The sequence below is a fragment of the Vicia villosa genome, linkage group LG3 (assembly GCF_029867415.1).
Source record: "Vicia villosa cultivar HV-30 ecotype Madison, WI linkage group LG3, Vvil1.0, whole genome shotgun sequence".
Classification (NCBI taxonomy): domain Eukaryota; kingdom Viridiplantae; phylum Streptophyta; class Magnoliopsida; order Fabales; family Fabaceae; genus Vicia; species Vicia villosa.
The window spans coordinates 56,735,937-56,757,596 of record NC_081182.1 but is presented as its reverse complement, the minus strand read 5'-3'; the positions used below and the strand labels follow the sequence as shown (position 1 = coordinate 56,757,596).

Here is a 21,660-nt window from a genome sequence, read left to right as displayed (position 1 = left end):
AAATGGCAGGCAATTCCTATTTTGTATTTATTTCATACACATTTGTTAATCGACAAATTTTTATCAGGTGTTATTGACAAAGACAATTCAACCACTATTATTGCAAATGTGATACAGTTCTGTAAACATTATAATTAGACTTCATAGCCAATAGTACATGTCATAAACAAAAAACATTATAATTAGACTTCATAGCCAATAGTACATGTCATAAACAAAACTAAGAAAACTTCATAACCATTTATCGCACATTTACATCATTACTATCACTATGGATTAATTACAAGAAGATCTTACTAACTTCAAACATAGATAGCCACAACTAGGCCTAAATTGTTTCAACTCTGAAAACAAAGTCACTTAAAGCATTTTGTATATGAGTAATTAAAACTCAAACAGAACAAGATTATTCTAGTTTCTTTTCCACTGAAACCTCTCCATCTCCTTTCAAATTACCTTGTCCCTGCTTAAATGCCTTAGATATATCATCAACGGGTATCAAAGGCAAATAACCAACAAAACTATAGCCCTTTTCAGCCATTGCCTTGATTACATGGTTGTATTTCTCAGACCAGTGAGCGGCGGTTGGAATAGCCATTTCTGCAACTGCATGGAATGGTGGAAATTGGTTGAGTCCAGCCCACAGCTTCACTGAATTGATTAGCAGCAAATTCTTGGATTCTGTAGCAACATACTGTACAGCTGCTCGTGGTCCTTCAGATTGAGCCACATTCACAGCTTTCCCTGCTTCATGTGTCGCTTTCTGAATCAAAGTTTTGGTTTTGTCTGCAAGCTGCTTAGCAATAGTAGGAGCATGTTCGTTGAACTTGTGAGTAGCTTCATCCACCTTCACATATCATATATGTGTGCAAGTTGGTTAGCTCAGCCACAGATCGCTTGATAAATTAAGGGACCAAAACCAAATAATTCATTCAAACATTATCATGAAAATCGAAGAACACGGACTAGAATATGTTTGAATACTAGATCATGTTCACTTTTTTCACAAAGTGGTGTGTTTTAATCAGAGTATTATGTCAAAGTTCCTTATAGATCTATAATAAAATAGCTATATCAAACAAATGATGTGAAGAAGGGTATAAAAAAAAATTAAGATACAAAAGCTAGCTTGTTTTCAATAAAAACATACAAATAAAACACCGATTTAGTCTAAATTAAACTATTAATCGAGAGAATTACCTTGTTGTCAACAAAAACTAGGACATCATCAGGGACATCCTTGAATTTGTTGTAGACAGGACCAATAACAGTGGTTACTGCTCCCTCTACCGTTTCAACAGCCGATCTCAAAGACCCTGAGTTCTTCTTTGCGGATTCATACAGATATGAGGCAAACGCGTAAGTGTGAATAGCAGCGATCTTCACAAACCCAAGGCGTTTTAGATCTTGGTTCTTGTTCTCAGTATTCCCTTTTACCTGCATACACATAAAAAATCAAGGGTTGTTTCACACCTTAGAAAAGCAAAAAAGATAAAGTAATCATGGTAACTACCTCGTAGGTTTCCATTGCTTTGTTTGTCTGTAATGGAACTTGTTTGTTAATGGAGTTCAAATATGTTTATAATTAAACAGCTATAACTTAGACTGCAAATCGAAAGGCACACAGAATAGAGTGAAACAACGGTGACGAATAGAATTGGAGAGAATATTTTCAACTTGCTTTTGAGATTGATTGAAACTCGGGCACGGGGCGGCTTATATGATCATCTAAATCTCATCCTTTTGTCACAACAACAAATTAAAAACAAAACACCATTCTATGTACGTCAAGGTAGACCCCACATTTACACCGACTCCTTGGGATCTTTCTAGACCATACTAGGTATTTCCACGTGCCACGTGGCGGTTTCTCTGAATTTGAAAACAGTCTTCGAAGTTGCGCGACTGTGTAGCCACGCTATGCGTATTGAGTATTTTGAGGGGTCAAATTTGCATGTACGAATCCATTTCTATGTCTAGAATAACAAACTAGTTGACCAAGTTTCTTAAAATAATCAAAAGCATTCAGACATGAAATTCATTTGACTTAAAAATCCATATGAAGACATAATTGCATTTGATATTAAACTTATTATAAAACTATAATATCATCCATAAAAACTTCCAATTATTTTAAAATATTAATATTGGATTTGGATTGCATGAAAAACATGGACATGCAAAATTGTAACTCAGATAGACCAACGTTTGCATTATAGTATGAGTGATGACATAAAGTATAATTATCAGAACTCATGTTGGAGTTTTTTTTTCCTCTGGTATAGATTCGGTTTATTGATCCGATAACTTGTTAAATTGTACTAGTTTATTTATATATTCAACACTCCTCATATATATTGCATATTTACCTCTCATTTGTATTTGGCATCTTTTGACATTGATCATCATGATCATAATAAGAACCTAAATAGGTTTTCCTCTGTTCCAAGTTCGGTAGCTTTTGTTTTCATTTCTCCCTTTTGGATTTCTCACATTCTTAGTGCTTCAAATTGCACTTCATTATACCCAACATAGCTATCAATTTTCAGTTTTGATTACCTAAATAAAGATTCAGCTCTGACAGGTTCCTCCATCCAACCAAACCTTTCTTAGTTCATAAGTTTTTATGGAATTTATTTGAGTTACGGATAATTAGTAATTTCTCAAAGTATAATAAATTGCAACCCGCATAATGAAATGGAAAATGAGGAAACTACAACAATTAGAAAAAGCCGGAAGATGTGGGAAGAGTCTTATAAACTAAAATTTGTAAGAATCCATGAAGTAAAAGTGCAATACTTAGCATATGCCAGTTACATAAAAATCAACAAGGAAAGCAAACAAAATGTTTTTCCAGCAAAGCTTAATTTCTACGTCTGTATGCATTGCCAAATGCTTAATTGTACGGTATATAAGTTTGAGATGCGTATCAGTTTTTGTTTGTCATCTACAAATACTGCGCGATCCACAAATCAGATTCATGTAGCCTGCGATTTCTGACGCTTCATATTTTGATGGATAGGTTCCTTGACCTGCAATGGAAGGATAAAACATTTCCAAATTACACAAAGACTTCTCTCAATATTAATATAGGGTCAGTGTAAGGAATAAGGAAGCCAGAGTTTACAGCGCTTGTTTTCCTGGGGCGCTTGTCCTGGGACGATTTACTGCAGATAATTGTATCAGCGTCTCCTTCATTTGCAATTCCACTTGCATTTGCTGTGCTGATCTCTTTCCTGTGCGCAAAACTCTCTCTTGAAGCAACTGGCTGTAATAATTCAAGAATAATTTACATCATCAGTTACATGTGAACATTCAACAACAGAAGCTAGCGTTGCAAATTGCAAAATCTGAAAACTTAATCAGTCAATAAATAACTTACCCCAGCCCTGCTTATCGGGGTGCTCCCTGGCTCTTTTGCCTTTGGCATGTTTGGTCCACTCATGGAGTCAGCATTATCTGTATCAGATGTCACTTTCATTCGTGTTAAATCTGATCCAATCGAGTGGAGAACTCCGCATGTTGAGATGTCTCGGTTGCTTCCTGATTACCAAGAAAGCAAGCATATGATAGATATAAGCTGACTAGTGACTAAGTATCATCTATACTAAAAAGCTAGGCAGAGTTTGAGGTAGGATATAAAATATTGACAGCCTTTACCATTTATACGGTAACCAGTTTGTTTGGAATTGATATTTGGTCCACAGTCATCAACATCCTGTAAATTTTAAAACTTGATTGGTAAACATAACGATGATATAATTAATAAATCCAAAATGCTCCACAGTTATTACCATAGCTTCAGCAGCACCTAAAGCTTTTTGGACCTCGATGAATTTTCTCTGGGTCAACTCAGAATGGATCACACGTTTTCCTGATATACAGAAGTTATAAGAGTAATCAAAAACAGAAGACAAAAAGAGTAGGACTTTTAATTGATTGTTAAGTTCTTACCTAGTCTTTTGTTGCCTTTAGGTTCAACAAACCCATCCCGGGTCATTTTATCAATTATCTTTCTTGCTGCAGCTTGGCTTACTTCTCCCTGGAAGGAGCTTTGAAGCTTTGGGACCGATACATAAGCCAACGGAAGAGTATAGTAGAGAGCCTGAAATATTTATAACTAATTAATATATACTAATACTATGACAGGAATAGTTCTAACTTCTAAGATAGATAAGAAGTCATATAACCAAATGACGCCTATCATAAGGAAGCGGTTTAAGAGATCCATGATTATACATCGTTTTGCTTACTGATTACAGACTCCATCTCCTAGCTCTTAAGATGATGCAGGATTTTTTATATAGATATAAGGTACATTTCACAATGAGCAATAAATAAAATCTAATTTGAATATGGAATCAATTCATTCAATCTCTAGCCCAAGGTTAAATAGAGTATACTTTCCTTTGGGCTAAGAAACATCACCTTTATACTTAAGCTGTTGAGCACTAGATGTTGTGACAAGGTTGCATAATTACAATTTACAAGTCAGCTAAGATCTTCAGAAATATCTATTAAACGAAGAAGGAAAAAAAAAAGGAAAAATTAAAACTCACCTTCATGTAGATGAGATCTTCACCCTGCAAACCTCTATCAGGGACTGGAGGAATTTGACCATCAGTTTCTTCTTTCACGTCCGTGAATTCAAATTCAGATTTCTGACAATAAAATTCAATCATAAATAAAGAGATATAAAAAGATTAGTAGAATCGAAGTTTGTTCAACTAAGTGAAAATATTAACCTTGTCCTTGTTAATAATAGCATAGGTGTCATTCCCTTTTTTTGATAGCACTCCTTCCTTGACAAGGTTGTCCATGATCTCTAAAGAACCAAACAAAATCAAGCAAGAGCAACAGAGTATTGAAAAGCATGAAAACCGCAGCACATTGAACATGATAATTGAAGTTCCTACCTTCAGTCAGAACCTGCAAGTAAAACAATTCAATTGTAATTATATTTAACAAAAGGTGAGGACAATAGGAACTAAAATTGCAGGTAGGCCATAATCTTAAAATGGACCAGCAAAACCAGAATCTGAATAGTCAAGGGGAAAAGGTGGTTACCACTGAGATGTCTGGAAAATTTGATAGAACGTCAGTAAGATCAATGGTATCCAAGTGACAACAGTTGAGCCACTCCTTGACTCGAACCAATTGTTGCTCATCTTCAACAGGGTCCTGGGTATTCTCTGAAAGAAATAGAGTTTGTTAACTATATTTATTTAAAGGTTTATAGCCCTATTAATTGTGATAACAACTGTACAGAAATAGAAGAAAACTTTAAAGCCCAAAGAAAAACAAGTGCTATAACTGTTATTCCTCTGGGACAGTTTTACAATACATGAAATGCAAAATCCACACAAGCAATTTTCGGTTAGATAACTAAGAGCCTATTTTACCTTCATCAATCTCACCAGGATCTTCCTGTGCTTGCTGTTTCTCTGTCATAGTTTACGTATTAAAATAATATATTGGAGGGCATCAAATGAATTGTGCAACAATAAGAATAAATATCTTAATCACCTATGGGTGCAACTATATATTGATCCCCTTGAGAATGAGCAACCTGAAAATTGTAAAATATCAAACTTGAGTAACACTGTTACTATTGGTTCATGTCGGTAAGTTACAGTTGTCAAAATCTTAACAGCAATGACTATATCAAGCAACATCCTCACTTACCTCACTGTCAGTATCATAATACTCATTATTTTGCATGGAATCATCACTCATATCATCTTGGATAACCTCATTGTCATCCTCACAAGGGTCAAGCACACTCTTCACCTATAAAATGGAAGAAGAAATCATTGGCAAAGCATTAGAAACATATTTAAAACTTGGCTATGAACAGGATATCCTTCCATTACCTTCAGAGCCAAGACAAAATGCTTGCTGTTTACATTTCCGACCTCCATTTTCAATGGATTTTTCACCCAAAGATGATTCGCTTCTTCTTCTGAGCATTCCCTGAAGAATGGAGGCTCATAATCCGCTGGCTGCATGAAAGACAAGTATAGTGTGAAGTCACCCTTATATGAGTCAGCACAGTAGCATAATAGAGCATTAAAAAGTTCACCAGGTGCATAACAAAACATATTGTCATTTTGTATTGATGTTGTTTTAATCATTTCCCAGTTTAAACAATAACCTAATAAAAAATACATTCCAAGTCTAGAGTCTAAACAGTTCAACAATCCATATGATGGCTAAAGAATTTTACAAACAAATTCTAAGCAGCTAATATTTTCTGTTCTATATTAAATAACATACCGTCACATCATCATAGTAGAGGAGCTTCATCAGAATGGTACGCTGAGAAAATAGTAGAGTTTAGATTTTGTATTGAAATTAAGAACTAAAAAGAGTGAATGTTGTGGTGATAATATGATAGCGAAGCATTGGAATTCACTCACCTCTTCAGGCATTTTCTCTAGAGTTCTCATCAACTGAACAAGAGTTCTAATCATTTTGCAAGCAGAACTCCTGGATTTTATACATCACATACAAATAATATTAGTCTAATCATCATAATAAGAAAAGACCACTTGAGGTCCAAATTATATTTTATTTTGTGACAACTACTTCATCTGCTGGGGAGTAATATCTGTAGCCGAGTTACACTTGAAGGCTCCCCCCTGCTTCTTGCTTCCAGTGCGGTTGATATTCATGGAAACCTCTTGCTTGTCAGAATCCGAATAGCTAAAGGAAACTGCAAGAGAAAACTCGTTATGTTAATGAATCTTCCATAAGTGTCTCAAATTAAATTAAACTTGAATCTAAATTGTATCACTAGCATATATAGCAGTATTCCTAAAATGAAAATCAGATTTGTCAAAATCTTACATGCGTATTCCTCAATCATCGGTCCATCCACTGCTTCGCATACACAGAATAAAAGTGTCTTCAAGTATTTCTTCTGTAGAGCATCATAAACACCTGGAAAATAAATACAATAAAGCAAATTAAAATAAGCATTACAAACTTCGAAAACATTCAATCAGACAATAGCTTAAACGTGCCTTTCTCCATCCAATCAATCAGTCTACGAGATTCAGCATCCACTGGCAAAAGCTTTTTGATCTTCATCTCTGTCATAAAAGCATAGTTATCGAATCATTTCAACGAAAAGTGTTAGAATATTCCTAGTAAACGGTAAAAGAAATGCAGATGATTGGAATACCTAACGCCGGAACAGATTTGTCATTGAAGTACTTCTCAGGAAATAGTCCTCTGATATAACTGATGTTGAAAATGGCGATTCGGAGCAGGTTCCTTGTCTGGCAGATGAAAATTCAAATTAGAAACGAAATTTCAAATTTCAGATTCAGTATTCATAGTGTTAAATTAATGCATCTCATATTGAAGAAACTGATGGATGAAATGAACATATCTCCATGCGACTCAAATCAAACTTTATAAAACAGAGATTACATATCCTCGTCATTACTTGAAACAACAATGTGCTGAAATTTAACATTAAGAAACTTCTAGATCTATAGATTCTATATGATCTTAACGAAAATAAAAGCAGTTAAATAGTAACTTCATTTCAAAGATGCATCAAACTTTTTTACTTCTGAAATAAATGTTAGATGATTGCTTATATAAGCAAGTGAAATCCGTAGAATTAGATTCAACAAAATAATCATAAGATTTATACAGTTTTGAAAACGAAACTAACTGAAGAAATCCAAAATCCACTGAAAACGTTAAAATAAGAACTGAAATGCAGAAGTTGAACGGAAGAAAAACTCAGATCCATATGATTTCATGCGATTAGATTAAAATGTGCAAAATATGAAACGTAAATGAAATCTGATCGGTAGTTAATCACCAGAAGAAGTGAATCCTGCTCGGTGATTTCAGCTTCCTTGAGTTTCTGAGCAACAACCTGAAAAAATGAAACGAAAAACTAAGAAACCGTGACAGAGAGCAAGAAGATGATGAAGAAAAACGAACAGAAGGTTCAGAAACTTCAGGACTCGCCATGGTAGTTGAAGATGAGAGTCACAAGCTCGGAAAAAGGTTAAAAGAAGAAGAGAACTCTCGTTTACTTGGTGATGAAATTTGAATCGCAAATGGAATGTGGAGGGAGATAGTGTGAGAAAAGTGTGATATTTATAGGCCGAAGGTAATGGTGCTCAAAGTTTGTTCAGATGCTGTTATTTTTTTAATTTAAAATTTAAATGTAAATATGCCGTTCTGTTTGAGGATGGTTAGTTACTTGCTTGCTTGGTCACGCAAGTTTGGTGAGTGAATTGGCGCCAAAATGAAAAAACTGTGGGTCCCATTCTCATTGTTTCGGCCTCAAATATCATATAGACGATAACAACATGCGTTACTTCTCACATTTTTGACATAGTTTACACTAGCCCCATTCCAATTAACGCTACAAATTCGAATTAGTAAAAATTATTTTTGGTTTAAAATCTTTTTATGGGGTTAGTCTCTAATAATTATTTGTCACGAAAGAAGCCACTAGTTCCTAAATCAACCAGTATCCACGTGCAGTTTTTTTTTATTTTTTATAAAGACCGTGTAATGTTTATTTTATGTACTTAATTAGTTGCTCACTATGTTTTCATTTCCGAAATCTTTTTTTGACGGGGTTCATTTCCAAAAACTATTTTCCCTAAACTCTTTCAAATTGTTAGTATAATAAAGTAACAATACACTCTATTTACACATACTTTTTAAATGGAATTGTTATTAGTTCATATGAAATTGTGTAGTTTCCAATTAAATTTGATATAACCATATAAATTTTAATCAATAAAAATGCATTGAAATTTATATATAAATAAACTTACCAAATACCAGAGGTATTCAGAATTATACCTATCTTTTTACATGTTTTGAAAACACGTGCCAAATTATTGGCCAATCCTACTACTAACTGTTATATAGTTGGTCTTGGTGGGTCACTTTTAAATGTGAGTTTCATCACATTTAATAGTACACTCTCCATGCTAAAACAAAACAAAATAAAAAAAATTCCCTTTTCTCTTTCCTCTCTCCCATTTCAGCTGACCTGTGACCCCAATCACCCTCTTTGGTTCAGCCTAACTACATGCCACACATAGGAAACATATCAGAAAAATCATAGAACTGTCTAATACCTTTATGACGGTATATAACACATGTCATACAATTAAGATAAGCATTTAAAAAAAGTTGTTTTTTTTTCTATCAACATATTTTTAGGCAAATCTCACAAAATTATAAGGAAATTCAATGTATTGAATTAATGTTATCGGTGTAGAACTAAAGAAACGAATTTTGATTAGAATATTTGTTAACTCTTCTAATAAATATATATATCTAATACAATGGTATGCAGTGTCCTTCAATTTTGACATCATCATTGAAAAAATGTTCATGCCGTGTTGTTTTCCCGGAGACTGCTTGATAGCTCTCCACAACGTCTTTTACATCCAATTTCTTACAATCTTTTCGTAACCATGATAGGCATGTAGACAAAACTATATATAGTAGTATAGAAACCTCACTAACTTCTGGCACAACATTATATCCAGAACTCGACAAACAAGAGAAATCAAAACAGATTTGCCCAGTATATTACATGAAATCCTAGAAGGAAGGCCTAGCTGGTCACCAGAGTAACACAAAACACGGCTAGAGAAATATCCATAATCAATTAGGGGGGTTTTATTACCATGGATGACAATCAACCAGTCATCCTCCGCACTAGTTTGGACACGCTTACACTCATATTTTCCCCCTTTTTTTAGTTCAATATTATCATTACAACCTCAACAACAAAGAGAAAGATGTTGTTAATATCACAATAGAAGAACAAGAATGTTATAAAATACAAAAAGTGCTTTCCTTTCCTAAACATTGTTCAATACACAATTTATTCAGACAAGAAAACTCTTCTACTAGTATTTAAAGGATGCACAGCTGCAGCAATTTTCTCCCGGAGCTTGAACTTTTTTGCAATTTGGGGTCGGACATCATCAACTCCTACCAAACTCTCCAAGAAAGGAAGCAATACAAGCAATTCTCTATCTGAAGGATCATCAAACCAACTCTCAATCGGTATTCCATTGTCCACTTGGAACCCAAATGCCTGGAACAAAATAAACAACAGTGTAAAATATCAAGAGCTATGTCTGGTCATTTATGTTTAAATAAAGCCAAATTATAAAATTGTACAGGTCGTAACCTGGTTTTTTATTATGTTAACAGATATTTACTACTTACGAGAAGGTACATAAAAGTTCCTAAAATTTTAAGCCTTCTCCAAATAAACACAATTGAAATTTAAATCTATCTTCAATGTCTTAAAGTTTTGCTCGTTACAATCCTAAACTTTCATTGAACACATCTAATTGCTTTGTATTATTTATTTTAAAATCATATTTGACATTTTATACTAACCAAATTAAAAAACAATTAAGACCAATGTTATAAAATTTAGACCGATTTTCTACTCGAATGATTTTCAGCCGACCAAGTTACTAGTTTGGCCACTAAACGTTTCTCAATCTGACTAGCTAGCATGAGTCCATTTTTATAACACTGACCAAGATAAGTGAATGGTTCAAAAATCTGTTAAAGATGACTCTTAAAATACAAATAAATTAAATAACATGATTCTTAAAATAAAAAATAAAATAAATAGTTCAAATCTGATAAAGATGAAACATCAAGATCTGTTCAGTTAAGCCCAAATCAACAAGCGGCTGTCTCATAAAAATAACTAAAACCGCATAAGTTGATATGAAGGGGTGGTCTTCGTCCCAAGCTGCCTAAAGGTATGGCTGTTTATATTAAAGCTTGGGCAAACCTCAACTTACAAGACAGTTTTAACTTACAAGCCGGTTTTGTAAAGTTTAGTTAGGCCCAACCCAAATTCTAGGAAATAACTAAAGTTGAGGCTGTTTAAAACAAAGTCAAAGTTGTAGGTATCTATTTGTAAAAGCATATAGTTGGTTGAGGTATCCAAGTAATTTTTAGCATTACAAAGTAGTATTTAGAGAATAATCGGCTCGGGTGTTCACAGGGTATACAGACACCAAATGATTATTTTGGGGAAAGGGAGGGAGGTTCCAGATGCAACTATTAGGGCGTCATGTTACAACTGTCAGCCATAATGAGCGAAATAACGATCTCAAAGCCAAAATGTACAATACAATAAACATACCTGTGGGGAGTTGTCGATTATTATAACATGTGCTAAATCACGACCAAGCACTGTTAAATCTTTGAGGTAATTCCCCTCCACATAAACACAGGATTCACGGAATACACGATGGCGAAATATCTTCCGCTTTGGATCAAGCACATTTAGGAGTTGCTCAGCATAAATACTTTGACTGGCTGTAAATATAATAATTTCAAAAAGACCAGAAACTCTCTCAAGGAAATCTTTTAGGTGAGGACGGCAGCGCACATAGACATTGTGCTCCTCACAGTTAAAATTCACAGTGAAAGTAAAATCTATATCTTCGCAAGGTTCTAGGGTAGAATGCACCAAAGTTTCTGCAGAGAATAAAATACCATAAACAAAACATTAAATTAGCAGTTCAGCCAAATGTTTGTGCAAGAGAAAAGGAAAATAGAAAACCCAAACAGGAAGAAAGGATAAATACATTTACCACTTAATAAAATAAAAAATAAAAACATGTTTACTGTCAAGCAAGCATTTTCACACAGTTGGATAGCTTCAGAATACAAGATTACTTTAATTAAATGCAGACCAATTGAGTCTAGAACTCACAACCAAAAATTATATAAAGCAGCAACCTTAAGAAACCTTGATGACTTAAAGTTAAGGCATCTAATTAGCAACTTAAAATAGGGATATGACTTTCTTACCATCCAAGTCCAGAACAAGAGTAATAGGAGGGCAGCTCCGAGTCTGCTTAGGTAGCAACATCCGTCTAAAAGTGGGAACAACCCTTGATAAGTCAGGTAAAGTCTTTATGAATAGGTAAGGGTCAAAATCGTCATAATCCTCAAATTCATCATCTTCTGGGCACATATCAGATGATACAGAGTCCTGACCATGCTCATCAATACATTCCAGCTTTGAGTTTTTCATGGCAAGATATATGGAAGGAACTTCCACGGAAAGACCATTTCCATCAAAATCAGAACTGCTACCATTGACAGTTTTTGTGCTTATAGCAAGCACATTTGACGAATTGTTTATGTCTACTTCCATGGCAGAGTCAAAATCTTGACTAACATGGTCATCTCCTGCATCCTCCTGTGGTAACTGTGTTACTTCTTGGTCGAGAGATATTCTTTTTTGATCCTCACACCGAAATATTTGGACAAAATCAACTACATAGAAATAAAAGTAAAAGATGAAAATTTAATAATGAAAAATTTAGGCTGAAAATTAGTTTTTTGCCTTTTACCAAATATTTGTTTAGTCCTTAATACTTTGTATTCGTTGTAGTTCCTTATATTACTTAAATGTAGAAAGATAAAGGACTAAAACAAATCAAATAAAAAAATAAAGGACCAAAAAAAAAATTTTCAATAAAGATAAAGGACAAAAAACATATCAAAGCCAAAACACTTGAATATCATATTAAAATTAGGAATGACCAAAACAAAATATTCAACAAAAAGATAAAGAACAAAAAACATATCAAAGCCAAACATTTAAATATCATGTTAAAATTAGGAAGATTGTAGGAACAACCAGAAAAAAAAGGTTACATTTACCTCTGTCAGCAACCTTTCCTCCAGAACCTTTAGATAAGTGAAACCCAGGAGAAAATATAGTTCCAGTCTCCAGAGGTAGAGCTTGCTCGTTACAACCCTGAAACAGTAATGTAAATGTTTAGAAGAAGAAAAGGCATTAAAGAGAACATCCATCATTTTATAGTGAATCCCTTCAAATTGAAATTTGATTTTCAGAAAGCATTTACTAATCATGCTAGTGTATGTCAGAACCTTCTTAAAATCACTACACTTGAGATAGATAAAAAGTTGTTCTGCCTTGAAAATTAGTTATTGCGTATTTGGTAAAAGATCCGAAAACAGCTTTAAACCAAAAGATATGGAGTAGCCTGCATGCGCATAGAGAGAAACAGTCTTTTTTGTTTTGAAAATAGAGAAACAGTAGGACTAAACAAGTGAAAAGTCGGTCTAGTTAAATTACCTCAAAATCTACTGAAACACCGTCAACTGCTTCAGTGCCGTTCTTGTTATCCAAAAGAGTTATGGGCATTGGTTCTACAGCTTTATTCTCAATAGCGCAAGCTGATGTTACACCAAGGGGACAAGTAAAATAAGTTGATCAACCATTATATTCTAACTGCTTGACAAAATATTTTTTTGAAGTTTGAACATAACGTAAAAACAGAAACAACTATTACCAATAACTTACCAGGTTTAATCTTTCTTGCAGAAGATGTAATTAAATCTGCCACTTTCTTTTCAACCACCTGGCCATTTTCAGAGACCTTCTTCTGTGCTCTTGAAGCCCTAGGAGAAACGCACTCTCGGGTAGCATTTCGCCTGGAGGCTTTTTTCTTGGTTTGCATGTCTACTTCCAATTATGTTATACAATCTAACCGACTTCAGTGGGAGTAATCAAAGCAGCAAATGAAGTTCCAGAACAATAATCCTAATAAGATGCATCCAGGAACATAGTATTAGTGATCCTTTCCAATTGAAGACAAACTAGTAAAAACTACATAAAATTTTAGAGGTACACCTATAACTCAACAGAAAAAATGTGTACACCACCAAGGAGAATGAATCACTTCAATAAACAATATTTTTTCATGATGTACAAAACTGAGATTTACTTTCATATGTTCAAATTTTCAAAATTGTAACTTCTAAGTTCAAATGTATTCCTATAGTTATAAATTACAATTATTCATTCATCAAAACATCAGCCAAATTATTAAAGATTTAGTCACTTCATCCAAACACAGGCCTCTCTAATCACCAGAATTCCGCACATCTATCAAAATTAACAAGCTCAAACTGATAAAAACCCTAAAAGCACAAATAATCAACCATCCCACACCAATTGCAGTGACGGCATTCAAAATTCGAACATAAAACCCTAAAACTACAACAGACCCATTAACAGAACGTGTAATTAATAGAGTAATAAACACAATTATATGCTAAACGAACAAGATTCGGAAGAAATCAAAGATACCTGATGCGAAAATCAAAATCGATAAGCTCTCGCAGCAAGAATCGCATTCAGAACAACTTTACTTTTTCAACGAGTAAACACAAATAAAAAAAGACTAGCAGAACGAAAAATGCTACAGAATCAGTTCGGAGAAAATAAGCTGAAGAAATAGATTAACAAAACCCTAGATTAGTTTACTGGAGGCAGAGTACAAAATTTTCGATGTTTTCCCTCCAATGAGACGGTGAGAGGGAAAACAAAGGATGAAAAAAATATTTTATCAAAATAAGCGATGGTGAGACTGAATTTTTATTTATTTATTTATTTTGTCTAAGAAATATTTATTATTTAATTTTATGGTTTGTTATTGTCCACCGAAATTTGGAATGGGTTTTTCTTACACGTATGAAACATACACGCGAGGGTGTTCGTGGAGTGTTACCCGCTCATGTGGACGGGCACGTGTCTGAATAGCCAGCTTATTTTGCCCGTTGTAAGGGAGTGAGATTCACGGGTCATTAATAAGCTTCCTCACTTTGTGTGTGAATTTTGAATTTTGAAATTCAAAATCGAAATTTTTTTTTTCATTTCGCCGTATAGCTTTCCTTCGGTTACTGGTTGATGCTTTATGCTTTCGGGAATTTGTTGATAAAAGGGATTAATTAATGTTCATTTGCTTTTTAATTAGAGTATTTTGTTATCTTATGTTGTGGTTTAAGGGTACATACTAAGATATTTAAAAATATGCTGAACAAATATGTCACACAAGGTTGGAAGTTAAATAGTCAAGCAAAACAAAAACAGATGTAAGTTGGATGAAATGACTAGGATAAGTATAAGTAAAAGGGAGAAACACTTTTATAACAGCAGTTAGTTAGTATAAAAGATTAAAAATAAATAAAATTTAAAAAAATAAGGAATATGATTGATTTTTGTTAAAATAGTTCGGTTAAAAGTGTCTACTTCAGTTGCTATAAAACGGATATAGTTCCTTTTATTTATGTTTTATGAATTATAATTTTGTTGTAACAAGTTTAATATTGGGTTTCAGTTTACATAAATTGTAGCCTCCAATTACACACGACAAATGTATATCTATAATTATAATAATCTCCACAGTATTAGTCGTACTCAACAATCTTCATTATGACGAATATCAAATTCCTACTGAGACTTCATGTATAATGATTCATCCTAACATCTAGGAAGATACACCTCTTATTTGTCATATGTATCTAGTCAAAACAATATCCAAACTTGTCATTAATTAATGATTGACTTTGTCAATATATCAACTACATTCACTAAAGTACAAATATTTTTTAGTGATATATGTCTAAAAAGTAACACTATGGTATTTTGAAACCCTGCATCAATATGATTGGTACTATTGTAAGACACATGATTGTTTGTTGAATGAATGACATTTTGGCTATCACATTGCAATTGAATTCCATCTTGTTCAACACACAATTCTCTCACAAATCTTGTAATCTGTAAGGTTTCTTTGGAAGATTCACATGTCGTCGTGTACTCTGATTCAGTTGTCGACATGGTCGTTATGGACTAAACCGGCGATTTACAACAAATAGGTCATACTGCTAAAGTAAAGACATACCTTGCTGTCGACATGGTCATTAAGAACCACTTTGTTCACTACTAAACATGATGATATCGTATCTCATAGTACCCTTCAATAATGTCTTCGTGTTTCATGGATATGCCCACAAACCTTATTACAAATATGAGAGATTTTACACATGTTGATCCCCGGGACCAAATAGAGTTTTTGATGGGTGAGCTCACAAACCAAAATGAGATTTTATTGGCTAATCTCATGGACCAAACTGATAATTTTAACATGACAATCTCAATAGTCAAACATAGATTATACCAGGACAATCTCAAGAGTCAAAGATATCAAGCAAGAGAATCGCACTCTTGATGAAAAACACTTAAGCATAAACACTAGTACAACCAAAAACACTCTGAAGTATTTTTCACTCTTAAGGCACTAAGGCAAATTTAGTGAGAAAATATAAAATGAGATAATATAGAAAATAAGAAAAGGATAGTAGAAATATGAATTATGGTGTGATTTCTAATGAGAAGTCTCATTTATATATGACAACTATAGCTCAAAAATTAAAATAATTCATGGTTTTTTTCAATGCTCGTAATCGATTATAAGCTAGTTGTGTTTGGTCGATTATGTAGTTTAAATATGGAAAGTTTTAAAGTTACTCGTCATTAATCGACTATAAGCTCTCTTAATCGTTTAAGTGTCATTACAAAAAAGATAATTGATTAACCCTTGTATGATAATTGATTATCTAGTGTAAACTACACTCATAAAAGATTATTTAAGCTAGTAGCCAACTAGTTACTTCCATATAGTAATGATAAACACTTTTATATCATTCTATACAAAATAATTTTTTCAAGAAAAGTCAAATTTTCTTCTATATTTTTTAAAAAATTCATTTTCGAAAGTCTTCCCTCCCCTCCCCTGCAAACTCTCAAACATATAGTATACTTTTCCTCCTTATGCATTATCAAATAAGAAAAAATAAATACAAAGTAATATAGATCATGTATACCATATAGATAAAGGTAAGGAGAAGATTAGGAATATACATTCAACATGTATTAATCTCTTCCTTATTGACTTAATATTCCTAATTTAGTTCTTATGAAAAAGAAATTTTATTTAGGATTAAACTTAGTAAAAATATATGTTAGTTGATTAAATGAAGACACGTACTCAATTAAGCAGTCCCCTTATTCAACATGATCTCTTATGAAAGGGTGTCAAACCTCAGTGTGTTTAGTTTGCGAGTGAAGTACTAAAATTTTTGTGAGGTTTATACCGCTAGTGCTTTCATATTTTATTGAGATAACACCAAGATTAATACTATGATCACTCAAGTGATGTTTCATCCATATAATTTGCATACAACAAATACCTATAACAACATATTCTACCTTAATTATGGATAGCGCTACACTTGCTTGTTTCTTGCAATACCAGAAGACAAGCGGGTTATCGAGTAAGTGACATGTACCCGATTGTAATGTCTCTAATTATGTCTGAGTAGATCTATATTATGACGAATCCTGGTTGAATAATCCATATATGAATAATGAGAAAAATAAGAGCAACTGTTATTTTAAAGTCCAAACACTTAAATAAATGTGTGTTGTTTGCGAAAGTCGAGGAAACTCAGATACTGATCATACACTAAAAGGGTATGAATCAGTATCCGAAAGCGGATTGCTAAACAATCGAGTTCGAGGCAACGCTGAATGGGTATCTTGCTCTCAGTTGAGAAAGCCTTATAGTCGTGCCAAATAAATGTTATTAGATGAAACATTTGGGTTAGCGAAAAGAGATGAATTATTCATTAGATAAAGTACACACGCTACAAAAGTATATGTTGTACAATTTTGTCTATATTTTATAACTCGCTCTGTTTTTCTCTTGTTCAAATTCGGAGAGTTAATTGGGTAAGTCGGGATAGGTAGTCTTGTACCCCTATATTGTGTCTTTTATTTCTGTTATTTTTTTCGTCAACACTAAAACCTAAACATTTTGATCTCATTAGCTTTACAACACTATAGTAAAAAATTGGTAATCAAACAATATCTCCTTGTGGTTTGATATCTTTTGTACTAATTTGTGTTGTCGTGCACTTGCGGCTTGCATCAAATTTTTTGGCGTCATTGTTAGGGAGATAATTTTTTATATTGAAGTTTTATTTTAGCACCGTATAGACTAAAGCAACTTTTATTTTTTATTTTTGTTACTATAATTCTTTTGCTACCATTGTATGCGAAGAACCCAATTTAGGGGAAATCTTTTTTAATGTAATACCCCAAATTCTAAGCATGAGTATAAAAGGCTAAGGAAGTATCTGATCAGTGGTTTTCACACATATATTTACCGTTGTTTTTAAGTATCTTTAAGTTATTTTATTTAGTGTTTTTTTGTTATTATTCGTCATTTTATGCTTTGGTTGTGTGTTTTAATGTTTTCAGGCGCATATGGATAAATTGGAATAAATCAGTGCAAAACTCGGAGTTTCGAGGAAGTTCATAAAGTATGATTTAGGAGGCCTGACACGGGTGGCCGTGTTGCTCAACACGGGCCGTGTCAGGAAGAGCGCTGGAACAAAGTGTGAAAAGAAAGTAAAAATAGTGGTGCAACACCGGTGCCCGTGTTGCTCAACACGACCCGTGTTGCTAAGCCTGGGACTTCATGATGAAAAAAAATATAACAGTGGACCAACACGGGTGCCCGTGTTGCTCAACACGGTCCGTGTTGGGTTTGACGCTGATTTCAGTGATTTTTATGAATTTTTTCAGTGGTTGGCCTGCAAGGGTGTTTTCGGGATTTCCAACAAACTTAAGTGAGTCTGCACTATTTAGGAGAGTTTTCAAGATGAATTAGGGATCTTTTTGCCACACGGAGAATTGGAGGATTGAGAGAAGAAGCCTATGCAATTGGAGAAGAACAGAGAACTCTCATGAGCGGAAGCCATTGAAGATCAAAGTTCATCATCTCTATTGCAATGTCTTTATTTGATATCTTTGTAATTTCTTTGGATGATATGAGTAGCTAAACCCCCAAATGCTAGGGGGTGTCCCTGATTAACATTTGTGATGATTTTGAATTCCGAATTTTAATAACATATTTCTCTTTCACGTTCAATTTAATGGTATAAGGTTTTTAATGTTTTCCTCGTCAGACCAACTGGATTGATTTCTGACTGACAATTAGGATTGACCTCCATTGTTAGGATTTTTATACCATTATACTATAGTAGATATCACCTAGGACTAGGGATACCCTATAGTAACCGGATTGTTCTTGATTATAATAATACTTGATTTGATCACTAATTTCGAAGGACTTTGGGATTAGGATTTCAATGTTCAAAGGTTTGCCCACTAAGGACTTAGGAGCAAATACCCTTAAGAACCGGTAATTGATAAGTTGAATTTTGTTAGTAAAACAAGGGTTCAGAATTGCTACATGTTAATGCACACACCTACCCTGGCATGTTACTCATATTTGGCCAAATCAACCTTTTTAAGTTTATTTGCATTTTAATTCGTAATTATAAAACCAAAACCCCCAAGGATTTTTGTTTAATTGAATTCCTATCAACTCTATAATATCACGCAGTCCTTGAGATCGACATTCGAGGAATTTTCCCTCAGCAGAATTTCTTTTTGACACAGAAATTGAAAGGACTTTGCACGCAAGGTGCAAACAAGCTCGTCAAGCTAAACTGGAATCCGAGGAAGAAGTGATTACAGTTCATTCTGGTTCAGATATCGAAAGTGAAGAAGAGATCATGGGCGAGGTACCACCACCAGAGAGACTTCTCGGAGACTATGGTGCAAGAAACACACCGGGAGGAAGACTAACTATTGTCAACCAACCGGTGAATGTTCCTAATTTTCAATTGCATCCAAGCACCATCACTCAGCTCGAAAGAAAGCCTTTCACCGGAAAGGTTAATGAAGATGCAAACAAGCACTTACAGAGGTTTCTGACCATGAGTACAACTTTAAAAATCGAAGGTCATACAGAAGAGGCCAAGAAGCTGAGAATGTTCCCATTCACCTTGGCAGAAGAAGCAGAAGAATGGTTTTATTCCCTTCCAGCAGGCAGCATTACATCATGGGAAGAGATGGAAAAAGCTTTCTTAAATGAGTATTTTCCTACATCTGTATTTATACGGAAGAGGTATGACATCCTGAACTTCAAGCAGAAGGAGGGTGAGCCCTTAGGAGATGCCTACAAAAGATTCAAAAGAATTCTAGCAGCATGTCCCACTCACAATATGGACAAGACTGAACAGATGCAAGTATTTGTCAATGGGCTCAGAATGAAAACAAAACAGTTAATTGATACAGCAGCTGGAGGCTCAACAAATTTCACAACAGCCCCAGGCATCATCAAAATCATTGAAGCAATAACTGCAAATGAGCATTTGGAATTGTATGAAAGGTGTGCTAGCAAACCAGAAGGAATCATTGATCTTAAGCTGGAAACTTCGAAAATTCGGTACATATACGGAACATGTTGAAGATGAACACGTTCTAGAGGTGCATCTACGGAACGTGTCTGTGCTGTTTTTTCAGCAGTCTTGTGATTTTGTGTTATTTCTGTTAATGTTTATAAATAGGTATGGTGCACCCCGACAATATTTCAAGAGAATTAGTTCCTTCTGCAATTTATTTCTTCGAATGTTGAAGGGGTAGCTGTAAAGGCGGTAGATGTCGGCGGCGACTTTAATAACAAGCAAGAGTTTGATGATCGTGAAAGTATGCTCATATGGATTCATAGGAATGCAACAAACCTTGGTTTTTGTATGGTAATAGGAAGATCGAATAATGGTACGACAAGAAGAAACACTTTCGTAACAATGTTGTGCAAAAGAAGCGGGAAATACCATACTCCTCTAATACAAGTGTTAGAAAATGCGAGTGTTCATTTAAAATTTGTGGTTATATGTTGGCTAGCAAGAAGTGGAAACTTAGTATTTGTGGTTTGCATAACCATGATTTGTGCTCAAAGTTACAAGGTCATCCTAATGTATGTTGGCTCAAACCGAAAGAGAAGACATGCATTAGTGACATGTCCCTGAATCTTGTCCAACCGAAAAAATATACTTGCCACATTGAAATGGAAGGAACCCGATAACGTATCAAATATAAGGCAATTGTATAACATTCGGTACCGCAATAATAAGGAGGACAGGGGAGATAGAAGTGAGATGCAAAAATTGTTGAAATTGTTGGATGGTAACAAATACGTGTCACGGTATCGAACATGCGACGATAGAGTTATGGTCCGAGATATTTTTTGGACTCATCCGAATTCGATAAAGTTGTTTTACACGTTTTTGACAATGCTCATTTTGGATTCTACTTACAAGACCAACAAATATAGACTTCTGTTATTTGAGATGGTTGGTGTAACATCCACCGAGAAGACATACACAATTGGTTTTGCTTTTTTGGAGTGCAAAAAAAGAGGATAATTTTACATAAGCATAGAGGTGTGTCGGTCACTTTTGAATGAACAAGTCGAGATGCCTAAGGAAATTGTTACGAACCATGATATCGCGTTGATGAGTGCGGTGGCAAAGGTTTTTCCTTCTTCTAATGCATTACTTTGTCGATATCACATAACATGTAATGTGAGAAGTAAGGTTAAACCCACGGTATGGAAGAAACAAGTAGAGACCGAAGGTGGGAAATCGGTGAAGGCCATAGTGGTTGTTGAACAAATAATGGACGCATGGAGTCATATTGCAAATTCTTCTACAAAAGAATTATACGTCGATTACGTCATTCAATTTCGGAAAGTGTATGAAAAGTATCTTGATTTATTGAAATATGTTGAAAGCACCATTCTTGATAAGGTGAATGAGAAGTTTGTGTGTGCGTGGTATGAGAATGTCTGACACATTGGGAATATAACCACCAACAAAGACGAT

General features: G+C 34.2%; 3 protein-coding genes across 3 annotated transcripts; all 3 read right to left on the bottom strand.

Moving 5' to 3' along the window:
• Window positions 1–211: 211 nt before the first annotated feature.
• Window positions 212–1,736, bottom strand: LOC131661529 (REF/SRPP-like protein At1g67360). The gene is made up of 3 exons (XM_058931101.1): window positions 1,514–1,736; window positions 1,201–1,437; window positions 212–847 (listed from the first exon to the last, which is right to left on the bottom strand). Exons 1-3 carry the CDS (start codon window positions 1,526–1,528, stop codon window positions 407–409), a joined length of 693 nt encoding a protein of 230 aa, XP_058787084.1. The 5' UTR covers window positions 1,529–1,736; the 3' UTR covers window positions 212–406.
• Window positions 1,737–2,191: 455 nt separating this feature from the next.
• Window positions 2,192–8,141, bottom strand: LOC131661530 (meiosis-specific protein ASY1). Its single transcript, XM_058931102.1, has 22 exons — window positions 7,993–8,141; window positions 7,841–7,897; window positions 7,187–7,283; window positions 7,026–7,094; window positions 6,850–6,942; window positions 6,589–6,715; window positions 6,420–6,489; window positions 6,277–6,318; window positions 5,874–6,002; window positions 5,686–5,790; window positions 5,527–5,569; window positions 5,403–5,444; window positions 5,068–5,192; window positions 4,917–4,929; window positions 4,746–4,825; window positions 4,560–4,661; window positions 3,955–4,105; window positions 3,795–3,874; window positions 3,661–3,718; window positions 3,383–3,543; window positions 3,128–3,268; window positions 2,192–3,032 (listed from the first exon to the last, which is right to left on the bottom strand). The coding sequence occupies exons 1-22, from the start codon at window positions 7,993–7,995 to the stop codon at window positions 2,979–2,981; spliced, it is 1,842 nt and encodes a 613-aa protein (XP_058787085.1). The 5' UTR covers window positions 7,996–8,141; the 3' UTR covers window positions 2,192–2,978.
• A 1,510-nt stretch (window positions 8,142–9,651) lies between these two features.
• On the bottom strand, window positions 9,652–14,424 carry LOC131661528 (uncharacterized). The gene is made up of 7 exons (XM_058931099.1): window positions 14,168–14,424; window positions 13,379–13,618; window positions 13,151–13,251; window positions 12,712–12,808; window positions 11,851–12,321; window positions 11,177–11,514; window positions 9,652–10,099 (listed from the first exon to the last, which is right to left on the bottom strand). The coding sequence occupies exons 2-7, from the start codon at window positions 13,533–13,535 to the stop codon at window positions 9,884–9,886; spliced, it is 1,380 nt and encodes a 459-aa protein (XP_058787082.1). The 5' UTR covers window positions 13,536–13,618; window positions 14,168–14,424; the 3' UTR covers window positions 9,652–9,883.
• Window positions 14,425–21,660: the final 7,236 nt, after the last annotated feature.